A 13,681-nucleotide genomic window follows, 5' to 3' on the forward strand; every position below is an offset into this window, starting at 1 on the left:
CCTCACACTTGTTATAACAGATACACTTGTCTTTTAAACCCATTGTGTACAGAGTCCATGTATCTCTGGTATTAACGGTGAAAGTAAGAGTAGGTCGACTAGGAATATGTTATCCCTCTCTCTCTCTCTCTCTCTCTCTCCCTCTCTCTCTCTCATTTTATAACCATCCAACCCAATCTGATAGCAACTAATGAGTGTTATTACTGTGGAAGCTGCTAATAGCTGGAGCTAATCCCCTCTCTGCCCCCTTTCATTTCATCTCACTTCACTCCTCCTGCATCGCTCAGACTTTTGACTTTGCATGCCATTATTATTAGATGTGTGGCCACTGAATCCCCCCTCCCCTCATTACCTATTATCCATCACTAATGACAGGAGGCAATGTTGTAAATGTTCTACTTAAAGTGGAATTAGTTGCCATGTGTGTGTGTGTGTGTGTGTTGTGAACGGGAGTGTGTTAATGCTGTTCTGAAAATGGAAGTGCTGCACATAAAGATACCTGAGTGGGAGTCTGGCCGACTGACCCGTTAATGACAATTTGTCCCAACACAACAGCACCCAAAGTGACATTCACTCTGCGGGAACAGTTTTACCTTTCGTCAGATTTGAGGAGCAGTCCTTGTTTCTTTTCATGACCGGCATTCACTTCTTTCCAACAGAAAAAAAGCAAAATGGGCCTATAGGACATGAAGTTATGACTATGGAGTTGAAATCACATTACCGACATTTCCTGGTAGAAGTTTTTGATGACAAAATGAAGGTTAGAAGGTGGTGCTGACTGGAGGTCCCCAGAGCGGCCAGCTTAAACAAATTGCTATCAAGTTAGGTACACAACAAATGTAAATGTTCTGCCAAGGTGACTGATTCGTCTCATGGTTCTCATCAAATGAGATCAGAAGTAGAGTCCCATCTGTGTTTACTAATACCAATATTTCAGTATTATTATTATTACGCGTTAATTAAAATCTTGGAAATGCCACAAGCTCTCGTACTTGAAGCTCATAACTAATGCATATGAAAGTAATGTATCAAACAACACTATAGCTAATCAGCGGGTTTGCTGCACATAAACATGTTGGAATGTATGCGTGTGTTTGTTGGGGGGGGGGGTGTTAGGTGAGATATGGTGCATGAATGAATGTGATAAGGCTGTGAAAGAGGCAATGCAGAGCAATACTTCAAAAGGAAAAGCATGGGGAGTCACATCGAGAAACCTTTTCTCAAGGTTATCGGTCTTTTCACGCTGTCCTCCCTTTCTCTCTGTGCATGTTCTGCAGTGATAAGGTAAATTAAAGCCACTAAATGAGCAATGGATACATGTACACATGACTGTACCAATGCATATCAAGCACAAACTTCTAGGAAATCCCATAAAGTTGCAGCTCTCACTCGCTGAAATGAAATGGTGTATATACGCATATCAAAGTGTCATGCAGGAGCAGTTTGGAGATAGGAGCAGCATGTGTTTTACTAAAATTCCACTTATCGTTTGATATAGTTTCTTTTCTGGTTTTGGGTGATTGTAATGTTGCCCCGTTGCCTCACTTGTTTGTCTTAGACAAATACACATTTTAAACCTCCTTATTCTCCTCTTGCTCCCATTTCTCAGATTTGCAGTGGCAATATTATAATATTGCTGTTCCTCATAAATCACTGTGACAGGGAAGGGCCACATTACACCTGAGTATAGGAAATCTCCACTTTATTTCTTCTCCCCTACCTTTTTATCACACCCCCTCTTATTAGTTCTCTCTCTCTCTCTCTCTCTCTCTCTCTCTCTTTCTCTCTCTCTCTCTCTCTCTCTCTCTCTCTCTCTCTCTCCCTCAGGGAGTCACATGGCTCCTCATCAGTACGGGAACCGTCAACAGCAGCCATGTCCCCCTGGGTGTGTTTTTTAAATCTGCCTAATTGGCATGTGCAGCACGACACAACAGTAGGCCTGTGTGCGCTTTCACAGCAACAAAAGACCTTTAATAAACCCAACTAGCACGCCTTGTATGTGACACATCTCTAAAACTAGCGTCATATCTTTAGGATGAAAAATAGAAAAAGAAAACAATCAGAGACACCGAGAGGAGACAGAGGGGCTGAAAACACTTCTGGGAGCTGCCTTGCCTTGGAGCAGGTCCAAAGACCACACCTATTAAACAGCTGCCTCGCTACCAGGTCCCAGCTGGGCTCTTTGCTAGCATGTAGATGCTCACAGGGCTCTGTTTACCTGCAGGGTGCAGTTGTCTGGCCACTGATGTCTCTCTTTAAACATGCAAGCATGAACTATTCTTATTTATATCTGAAGCCTGTAGACAAGGGGCAGATCAGATGAGTGAGGTAACAGATGTTCCACTGGGACCACCATACCAGTGGTTCTGCATGTCTCAGCCAGTATGACAGTTTGTTAAATGTTCAATTGACTTGAATTGTCATTATTTATTTCTGCTCTATTTCTGATTCCATTTGATGCTTGTGAAAACTGGGTCAATGAGAGCTGGGGAACTGAACCATACAGTACATGTGGCATAAAACCAAGACAATGTGCGAGTGATCTGACACCGCTGTGGTTCAGGTGTGGTTAGGTTTAGGCACAAACTCGACTTGGTTAGGTTTAGGCCACAATCATAGTGTGGGTTAAAATAAATAATTATTGAAAAATTGAAAAGAAATCTAAGTTTGGGTTCAAATGTATACTTTATTGAGGTGATGGGGAAGTTTGTCGTCATGGTGACAATAATAACCACATGGTGATGGTGAGGGAACAATTGTGGTCTTGATAAATAAAACAACAACATTGAGGGTTGTAAACAGGAAACAAGCTGTCTCCCATGGCAAAGTATTGTGTGTTGTTGACCAAGCCATCCACCTCTTTCATCTATGGGCTCTGGCTCTACAATAATAAACCATGTGCCAATGGACAAGAGTCATACTTAGTACAGTCACTCAAGAGGGCTTTGTTGCTAGCAAGTAAACAAATATTGTTTTCTGGAATTTTCTCAAGCGATTGATACTGCGGTCTCATTTTATTCAAGTTTGAGAAGAACAATATTGATTGATGCTGCTTTGGCTCCCATGGCATGTGATGCAGCTGCAAGCAACAACTCTTTCTGATTTCAAAGTCGCTCCAACATCCCAGACTTCATAGCTGCCCAACAATAACAACTTCTTAAATACAAGAAATCAACAAAATCATGTGACTTACACGAGGCACCGTGACACAGGCCTCCACAGATGTTGTGCAATCTACAAGCACCACAGTGTAGTTATTGGACCGTAACATGTAAAATGTTGGTATGGTCCTTCATTGTTACATTTTAAGAAATTCTGAATTCATTCAGAGCAGTGGAAAGTAAACAAGGTTGTTAAGGAGGTTCAAATACAATGTGAGAAAGTGTAATCTGCAACTTTTTCTCTGCCTCTACTGCTCGAGATAATTGAAATGACAGAAGTCCTTTCACCAGAGGTTGAACAGGGGTGTCTTTCTCCATGGTCTCTCTGAGAGCACTGATACACTACCTCTCTGTTCTTCTCTTCAATCTTCATCTTCAGTGCCCACCGTGTCCGCCCTTCGCCCTCCCTCTGGACACTTATCCTGCTGCAGCTTCCTCTGGTAGAAGCTGTGAAAACTCTCTGCACAACCCAAATTCCCTAATATACAATTCTGCAAAGGTTCAGGGTCATTTGTCTCTCTGAATGTTGGACGACAGATAGACCTTTTTGTCCAGAAGATCAGCAACACCAGTGACACTCGAGTCATTGCTTTGTGTTGACGGCGGAGCGGACCGGTGGTTATTTGATCTGGAAATAAATGTAACACAAAATCAAATGATTTAGCAGCATGTGAAGCAGATGATGGTGTGAGGATAAGGAGGAGGATTTCCCATGTTCAATGTTTGATTCCCATGCGTCTGATCATAAAATCTAATTTCTGGTAGGGCCATGGTTTCTTCACTCGTCTAGACTTTTATCAATTTGATCTCTTTGATCTATTTTTTGATGGAAGCCTGCAGCCAAAAGCATCAGGACCACTTGTCATCCACTGAAGTTCTGCTATCCCTGCATCATGCAATGGGCTGAGCATTTGGACATAGATACATCAGTGCATCATTTTTTTAAAACATACACCTGAGAATCATGTTGAGCAGCTTTCTACAGTGCAAAAGACTTCACTGCCGATAGAGAGATGGTCTCCTTCCCACATGTGAGAATTATTATTATTTCAGGCAGAAGAATGTTTTTCTCTTTGATGATTCACTGAAAGGATAGGTTCACATACTTCCAAGTCTGTAATACAAGATATAAACAGTAAAAGTGGTTTGGAATTGTTTCCTTACTGTAATTTATTCTCCTCTCCCCACTGACCTCGAAAAAATCCATTGCAAAATGTGATTCTGATGTAAAGGTAATGTAAAATCTAATCGTCATTCAAGTACAAGTCAATACAATCAAACACAACAGTGTAAAAATACTCCTGTATAGAAATAAATGTTATTTTTAATAGGATAAGACAAGATAGGAGTAACTAGGAGCCGTCAAATGAAACAAAAAACACAATATTTCCCACTGACATGCAGTGTAAGTACATAAATAATTGGGCTGTACAGTACTTGTGTAAAATGTATTCTACCAAGTAAGTTCAGAAACATTTATATGAGGCTTCAGCAGCCGGATTTTGCCGAATGTATTATTTTTCATCCATCTATCACAGCTCTGCAAGGAAAAACTGTCCAACAATTTCAGTATTTATGCAAAAACGCAAAGGCCCCCATCCTGAAAATTTGATTTAAACCAACAAAAGGTTAGTTACAGGAGAGTCAATTTTCGTTCCCAAATCATAACAAATGTAACAATTGCAAAGCTATCCTCCTACTTGACCGGCTTCCCCTGTTACTCGCATATGAATGAGTGAGGTAAGACAGGATGTGCCTCATTCCTACTAGTTGAGTGATATAGCACGGTTTGTTCCCAAACACTAACCACGGAGATCACAAGGAGTCCCCCCTGTATGTATATGAGTCAGTCAGAATTGTACTGAATGCTTTAAATAAATGCTAGCTCTTAGATTTCAAGGCTGCAATGAAGAAATAGTGAATGAGTCTACAGACCAGCTTCAGTCTGTCCATCTCTCACACAGATTATCTCACATACCACTTATTCTGTTTAGCCTAGTGGGGCACGACAGCAATGTGTACTTGCAATTTTGTCAAAACAATAGTCTCACACTGATTAAGCCGGAATGAGAAAGCGCAACTAAATAATGGTAGCAATGTCACACACTGACATTTTCAGTCCCAATAAATGACATGTGTCCAACTTCTGCTGCCTCACCTGTGACCTTTGTCCCACCCCATGATGACATTTGTCAGCTGTCAAAAATACAACACAGCAGACTTTGGCAATTTGCTTATATTGATAATAATCAGAGTGGTGTCTCTCCGAATAGAATTAACGACTTAAAGATGAACACTTCCAACAAGCATAAAGATGGGTTTCTTTTCATCCATCTGATTTTCTCCGAGGGGCATTCTCACTGTGTTTGGCCTACAACACTATCTCCAGTGAGGATCCGGAGCAGACAGGACATTCATCATACTCCTCTCCGTCCTCCTTTATGCGCACACAGACTTCACAGATCACATGGCAGAATGACAGGGTCTCTAATAATGTCACTGTAGAGGACAGAACCTGCAGGCCATTCTGACCCCCATCCCCCCATCTTGGTTCTGGCTGTGAAGCTTAACCTGTGTGTCCTCCATGATCATCTGCACTGGATCCTGCTGAGAATAAATCTAGGTTTTTCTTGTTCCAGATACTGTAATTCTCCATCTGTGTGTTTTCTGCTTTCTGAATTTCCTCTCTACAATATTATGCACGACTCCCATCTCAATCATTGTTCTGTGCAATTACTTGTAGTGGATTTGTTTTCTTGTATTTTTGCACACACAGGTAGCTTGCTGGCAGTGTTTTGCATCTAGGGAGGTTGAGGTCCGCTTCAACCATACAACTTGCAATTACAGTGCACCAGCGCCCCCCTGTGGACCATATGAGAGGAGACCCAACCCCACATCCATAATTGGTAACTTGTTAGTCTTCATCTAAAACATATGCCCCGCTGTCGCCATTCTACAAATATTAACAGGAATGACAGTAATCACAATATTTTTCACAACGCCACGTGCATAGATTTACTTTTACAGCAAGGGATGTTTACATTTTAGTAGTTTGAAGCACTTATGTATTATGTAAAAGATGTGATTGGATATGGATATTTGAATGGTCTCTAGCCGTATGCAATGCTCATTATTCACTGTTCATCTCATATGTCATGACATCTACATTATAGCCTCATTATAGACTAATTATGCAGATTATATTATGTTGCCATTATAGGCTTAACTAAGGGTTGTATATTATATCATGTTGCAATTAAGATAATTAGCACAGTGGTTCATGATGAAATGCCAGTTTGAATATGTTGTTATTTATTAGTCTTATAGTAGGATGTGATGCTGCAAGTTTGTTATTGTTATACATATTGTTAATGTTTAAGATCCACATGAGTGCTCAGAATGCTGAGTTTATAATTTCAGAGGGTGTGCAAGTGTGGCGCTGGGACAGCCCGGGAGAAATATGTTGCAGCAACCAATATTAGATATTAAAATACAAAATGAAACAGGAGCAGTTTGTCTCCACCAGCAAAGGTGTCTCTCTCTCTGCCTCCTTGGGGGAAGGACACATGGCTCCTCACCAGCGTTGGAGAACATCAACAGCAGCATTGTCCCTTGGGTTTTTTTCACTTTTCCCTAATTAGCATGTGCGTCATGGCAAGGCAACACGTGCGCTCTTTCAGCAACAAAAGACCTAATTGAGGGAGCCTGTATGTGAGACCAAAACATCATCAAAGTAAACTATCGCTTGTTGACGAAGACCCTGACACAGAAACAGTGGAAACCGTCTCTTTGAATCAGAAGCTTGCCTTGCCTTCAGGCCACACCTACAGTCGCCATCCCAGCTGGGTAAACCCTGAGCTCTTTCATAACACACACCTGCTCACAAAACATCTTGGGAAACATGCAATGTGCCCACATTAATTATATATCTTTTATCAGTGAAAAGCAAAATAAGCTGTGTTAAAGATGAGTCAACAGAAAATAACACACCAATACTACATTAGGAAAACATAAAACATTGTTTTTGGATGTCAGGATATTATAGGAAAACGTGAGCAATGCATGATATATCAATGCAGAGTAAACCTGATTAAACTTCCATCAATTCTTTTTTTCCTGCAGCTGTCACTGCATTGGGCCATCCACAAAACCTTAGGAGGGGGGGTTGGCTAAATGCCAACTCCTGCATATCATTCTGAAGTGAGAATATGGTGTTTGGGATATTGCCTTCATAAGTTTGTCAAAAGGGAATCTGGATCAAAGATAATGTCCTTTGGGAGAACTGCGCTGCCACTGAAGCTGAAAGAGAGTCTGATAAGTGAGCTCCTGTGGCCTAGAATTAGTATTTCACTCTTATCTATGTTGAAAATAAAGTTCCTTGTCAGTTTCTTTATGTGTTGTTGCAGCGAGATCAAAGATGTAAGTACTGAAAAATGCTTTATATCACCGGGCTCGTCTGAGATGTCGCAGTAAGAGACATCCTCCTCTGAGTCTTTAGGAGTCAGCCTTTCACGATTAGCAATGAGTCAATCCTCCTGCCTCAGAAATGCCAGCAAACACTAGAGCAACATTCAGACTGGGATGAGGGCGAGAGGTGGGAGGAAGAATTTTGCTTGATTATTTTCCCATTTTGTTTAGAATGGTTAAGATCATGAGTGCGAATGTGTCTTATTTTAAGTTCTGGGTTATAAATACAGATGTGTTGCTCTGGCTAGGACTAAACTTTAGAGCCTGTTTATGTGGTGTCCGAGGCTCAGGTAGTAGAGCGGGTTATCCTTTAATCACAAGGTTGGGGGTTCCTCGGCTCCTATTTTTGAGCAAGACACAACCCCAAGTTGCTTTGGATGGGAAGGCCAGCACCTTGCCACCACTGATGTATTGATGTATGAGTAATGAGAGGCTAATTGTTAAGTGCTTTGGTTGTTAAGGTAATGTAAGATCTGTTCAGAACTCGGGTTCCGTGGCCGCAGGAAATTCAGGATTCAATGAATTAAAGTTTAACAATATTTAATGGCAAAGATAATACTCATATAGCGTTCACGGCCGTGGGGCCAGAAAGGAAAAACTCTCCACAGACGGACTGCTGCTCCCAGAGAGCGCCAGCCCGGAGCTGTCTCAAGCCCTCCAGTCCAGTAGAACCATGTCCCCAGTACAAATGCTCGGTCGTTAGTATGGTCATGCAAATGAATTCACACCTATGGGTTAGTTCTATTGGCCAGTTCAAAGGATGCCGCCGTTCTGTTCGCTAAGCTAATTAATAGCTGGCGGGGTCAAAGCGCACACATCCGGTCAGGGCCCGGAAATTCCCCTTTAGAATAAAACCTATTATCCTGCCTTCAGAATAAAAGCAACATATCAGGTTTCAATCGGCATCCATATTAACTATTGTCTACACAATAAAACATTAATTCTCATGCAGCATACAGTCAATCATTACATTTGTCATTAACAAACAGAATAATAAAACAGTGATCCTCTCTTATGTTTCATAATACATTCCTCCAGAATATTCCTCATAATATCCCAAATTAATTAACATAAACTGTCTTATCTACATGTGCAAGTATATATACAATCCACTACAACTCAACAGTAGAAAGGCTCTATATGAATGCATTCCATTCACAATGGAGGCTCAAGGCTACAAATGCATGTTCTGATTGATTTGCACTTCTTTACAGAAATGTGTAAAGCTTTATAATGCAAAAGCCACAAAAGTAAAGTATTATCTAAATGCTAATGGTTTACTTTTCTTTCCAAATAATTCAAATCAGAATACACCAACGAGAACAGTCTTTGCTTTTTGATTTTTTTTTAACTTTCAACTCTCAGAAGTTTAACTTTGCAGCATATTTTGGCAAATCTAAGTAATTATGTTATAAAATGGGATGTGAATAGAATACACGATAATTTTTTTTCCTAACTCTTCATCTCATTAAGTCAAGACAGAATTACAGTCATTTAGCTGAATGGTTGCTGCATCAAGTATGAGCCATATGTTCAGCAGGCTGTTTATCAGAGCTGCTATGGCAGGAAAGCAGAGCAGGCAAGCAGTAATGTCCAAGAAAGAAGTTTGATTTCAAAGGCTGTCAAAACTGTTGTCACTTTCCGCCACGACTGACAGATAGTTGATGAAAAACATACTGATGACTGTTTTAGCAAAGGTCAGGGTCAAGCGAATCAGGTCGTCTTCTTTTAAAACATATTAAATATGACAATTTTGACTTTTAATTTTAATTTGCTATATATTATTCTTTAACTGTATTCTTAATTGTATACAGTGGTAATGAGAAGGAGAAAAAAACATTTCAGTCATGTTTAACAACTAGGGTTTTATTTTGAAAAGAATAAACGGAAAAGGTTTTGATGTTCTTCCGGCTGAATTCATGAGTTAGACTTTCGGTATTTTATAAAGGCACACAACTCTGTCTTACAACTGTACTTTATCTGACCAGTGAACTCGGTTTGTTGCGTGACAATTGTCCTTCTTAAATACCGGTATTAAAGTTAATATCAGCTGAACTGGACTTGAACCGTCCTTCCCCGGTTCGCTTTAACTACGTTAGCTAAGCTAGCTCCTCCATGGCGCCTCTCCGGGTCCTGTGCGTCCACGGCTACCGTCAGAACAGCAGCTCCTTCCGCGAAAAGACGGGAGCTCTGCGGAAGCTGTTGAAGAAGCAAGTGGAGCTCGTTTACCTGAGCGCACCGCACTGTGTGCGGCAAGCCAGCAGTGAAGGTAGGTGCTGCTCTCCACCTTCGACCTAAACACGAGGAGCTAGTTGACTGGCATGTTATTGAAAGTTTAGAGGTTGACATGGTTGCTTTGTAGATTGCTGCATGTGTTTGGCTCATTTTAGAACAAATATCATTCACGAATGAGGAATGAGTTACAGCCACATATTGTACTTCATGTCCACAGCTTTAAGAAGATAATGCATTCATTATGATCTAAAAAGTAACTCCCTGCTTGTATGCAAACCATTTTAATAAATATCAACTGCAGTTAGACATCAGAATAAAACATGCAGGTTTTCATTTCTGCAAGAATATTAAGACTACAGAATGTTGAATACATAACATTAAAGAAAAGTTGACTTATTTCAATGTACTCATAACAAAGATGTAATGCAACACATGTTTAAGTCCTAATGTGAAGAGTAATTTTCAGAGTAAAATAAACTTTGGCCCACTCATCTTCGGGGCCTCCCTTTTTTAATTGTACAAAATGTAATACAGCAAAGATAACCATGTTCTTCTTCTATCGTTTCAAAAGCTCCGAAAGAAGAGAACAAGGGACCTGGAGCCGACGAAGACTCGAGGGGTTGGTGGTTTTCTGATGTCCAGGCTCTGAGTTTTAGTGCTCAGCAGCAGTGTGAGGAAAGCCTAGGGCTCGACGACAGCGTGATGGCTGTGAGAGAAGCTGTGAAGAACCAAGGTCCATTTGATGGCATACTGGGCTTTAGTCAGGGAGCAGCTTTTGTGGCCATGTTGTGCTGTCTGCAGGAGCAAAAACTGGAGCCAGAGTTCAACTTCCGCTTTTCCATCATTGTCGCTGGTTTCCGCAGCGCATGTGAGGAACACAAACATTTTTACAACCTTCCGCTCCAGATCCCCTCCCTGCATGTGTTTGGACTGGAGGACCGAGTCATCCCCGACAACATGAGCAGGGAGCTCCTCCTTTCCTTCCAAGACCCTCAGGTCTTGACACATCCTGGTGGCCATTTTGTCCCTGCTGCATCTGCTCACAGACAAGCCTACCAGGACTTTCTCAAGAGGTTCCAGTGAGAATCGAAAGTTTCAGAAACTCGGTCAGGTGCCAAATAAGTGAAGAGCCACGAATCGGACTCGAGCACTAAAACAAGGCAAAAGAATGTTGCTCATTTAGTATTCAAAACAAATCTTGTGATGCCATAATTTATCCTAGGGGCCCTCTGGGTAAAAATGCCAATTTCATGTCATGAGTAATTGCCTCTGTTCTCTGGAAGCCATCTGATCGTATGCATCTAAAACAAATGACTGCTGTCCTTCTCAGGGAAGATAATAAAATGAAGTGACAATTGTTTATTTAATGTGTTCTGATCTCTGTTTCTTTTCAAGTCACCTTCATTAAGACTCTATTGCTTGAGTCATTGCGAATGCATAACTTTTTCTTTGTAACATATATTTTAATTGATCACAGCATAAAAACATGTGTAAAAGCTTTCATGATGGCTTTGTTACAGTATAAATGTAATTGACGCTGCAAGGCGATCCAACAAGTTGTTTTAAAGCTGTTTTTATACAGAGACAGGTCTGGATGGTAGATGAGAGAAATCTGGGAGTTTTTGTAATTTGTTTGAAAACTACATGAATATCAGGAAATAATTGTATAGGAAGCAATGCAAATGTATTTTCCATTATATTCGCCTGCTGCAATCTCAAATTATACAAGCAATGCCACATCATCAGAGGAGTGACTCCTTTTTGAGGTCCTCAGAGCACTCCACCATGATTGCAGAAAGTTATATCAGAGCCACAATGGCAATTTGTTTGAGAAATAATTTGCATAACCTAGCTTTGCAAACTTCTTTACTTGTAAAGTGTTGTGACAGCTGTGTAACAATAGAACCTCATACGGTAACAAATTACTTAAACTTAAAATGTCTTTGCCGCCTAACTTATACAAATGAAAAGTTTCATCGTCATGTGGTCACGGAGTAATTTTCACCCACATGAGTATCAGCTGTGAAGGCTAATGACAAGTTGGTCGGCCATCCAGAGGCGATGCATCTCAATGACTAGTTGAGTTGTTTTACTTATAGGTACGCATGAAGATGGTTCCTCACATGGGAGTTATAGAGACGGGTTCATGCACAAGTTTTAGGACATGTTGTTCTTTTACAGCTGAAGCATGTGCACATCAAACTGCACTCTTGCGATTGTTTCCAGATGTGTGTTCTCTCCTCTCACTCTCTCTCCCTCCTTCCCTTTTTGCTTTCATCTCCTTCTACCTTACTTTGAACTCTGCAAAATCCTGCTCCTTTTCACATCCTTTGTGTCATGCGCAACATACCCTGCTATATGTCTGCTGTATTTATTTATGTATTTATGACAATATTTAGTCATTTGCCTTGTTGACATGACATTCCACAGTAAAACATCTGAGCATCAACTTGCTCTCTTGTAAACGAAAGGGCTTGCTCTCTTAATCTGTCTTCATGTTTTTACCATGTTACCCGTTTCAGCATTTTATGAGCCAACACATACACACCCACATATATCATGGCTATATCGTGGTCTCGTTTCACCATAATAATCCTCATATTCACAGTCTCCTATTCTCCCCTGTGGCCCTTGTGTCCCTCCAAGACCTCACAGCACACACACACACTTGTACACATGGTTTTGATAAGAAATAGAGACAAAGTGAGAGTGAGTGAGCGAGGGAAACAGTAAAAGAAAAACACGGAGGGTCACTCTTGCCAGTAAGTTTTACAACAGAGCCGTGACTCCCTTCTCAGGAATCCGTTCCCCCTGTTGCACAACAACCGGGAAATAATGGAATGAGACAGAGACAGATGAGGGTGGAGTCATCCTCTCTCCCTCTCTGCCTTTCCCTTCCCTACTCTGCCTGTCTCTGGCTGTTGCGGTTAAACAGGGAGAGCAAGGACACATACAAGTTTTCGCTGCGATTGAAGGATCACTTTTTCCCTCTTCCCCCGGTGGAGTATGGGGGATGGATCAGAGGGGTGTGTCACAGCACAGATGGGCTCTATTTTGATTATGGAGCGTTGTTATGGGAGACGGACGGAGGGGAGGGGCCACGTGGTGAATGTGTCTATATAAGACTTGCACTTAAACTCCAAAGAGCCTGGTCATCCCATGGCCCAGGCTTGTCCAGACACTGACAAAGTTGACCATCTCTTCCTTCTTACTTTTGCTACCACTACTGACAGCTCCCACCGGAATATTCTGTGATATTCAGCAGAGGACTTGAGATCGTGTGACCTGGCCAACAACTTTTGGATATTTTTACTTTTTTCATCAATGTAATCTACAATGTTCTGATCCCAACAAAGAGAAGAGGCTGAAGACAGAGGGATTGTTATGTCATTTGGATATTTCACACCTCTGAAAACGTCATTTAAGTCTACGCCGTGTCTGCATGTGTGTGCTTGCACCGTTGGCATGCAGATGGATGTGATGTAACATCATGTTGGAGGTTTTCCAAAGGTATGGGCTGTGTCTAGATCACATGGCCCTCGACATGGCTAAACATTCTTCCTGTGTTTGTATGAATGGGTTGGTGTGTTTGTGCCTGCATAGTTTGCATGGAACAAAGAACCTCACCTCATGATGTGACAGCTGTTTAGATATGCAGCGTGTTTGACATGTGTGATGCGTGTTGACATATGAAAGAGGGAACAGTGGGTGTATAGTTCGAGTTGTCAGTCAAATTGCTATTTAAAGAACAGGAAGGCAAGAAAAGTCAGTTGTCAGCTAATGAAATGAAACTACACAGTGACAAAAATAAATCTACG

The 13,681-nt window shown here is 41.2% G+C and overlaps 1 protein-coding gene across 1 annotated transcript; it reads left to right on the forward strand.

Moving 5' to 3' along the window:
• Positions 1-9,511: 9,511 nt before the first annotated feature.
• On the forward strand, positions 9,512-11,225 carry ovca2 (OVCA2 serine hydrolase domain containing). Its single transcript, XM_034550157.1, has 2 exons — positions 9,512-9,897; positions 10,435-11,225. Exons 1-2 carry the CDS (start codon positions 9,744-9,746, stop codon positions 10,944-10,946), a joined length of 666 nt encoding a protein of 221 aa, XP_034406048.1. The 5' UTR covers positions 9,512-9,743; the 3' UTR covers positions 10,947-11,225.
• The last annotated feature ends 2,456 nt before the right edge of the window (positions 11,226-13,681 follow it).

This window comes from Cyclopterus lumpus, chromosome 14 (assembly GCF_009769545.1).
Source record: "Cyclopterus lumpus isolate fCycLum1 chromosome 14, fCycLum1.pri, whole genome shotgun sequence".
Classification (NCBI taxonomy): Eukaryota; Metazoa; Chordata; class Actinopteri; order Perciformes; family Cyclopteridae; genus Cyclopterus; species Cyclopterus lumpus.

What these genes read in the sequence shown, in the direction of transcription:
- ovca2 (XM_034550157.1), top strand. Translation starts at nt 9,744, where the DNA reads ATGGCGCCTCTCCGGGTCCTGTGCGTCCACGGCTACCGTCAGAACAGC. An exon ending in GCGGCAAGCCAGCAGTGAAG is followed by an intron (nt 9,898 to 10,434) that starts GTAGGTGCTGCT and finishes TCGTTTCAAAAG; the next exon opens with CTCCGAAAGAAGAGAACAAG.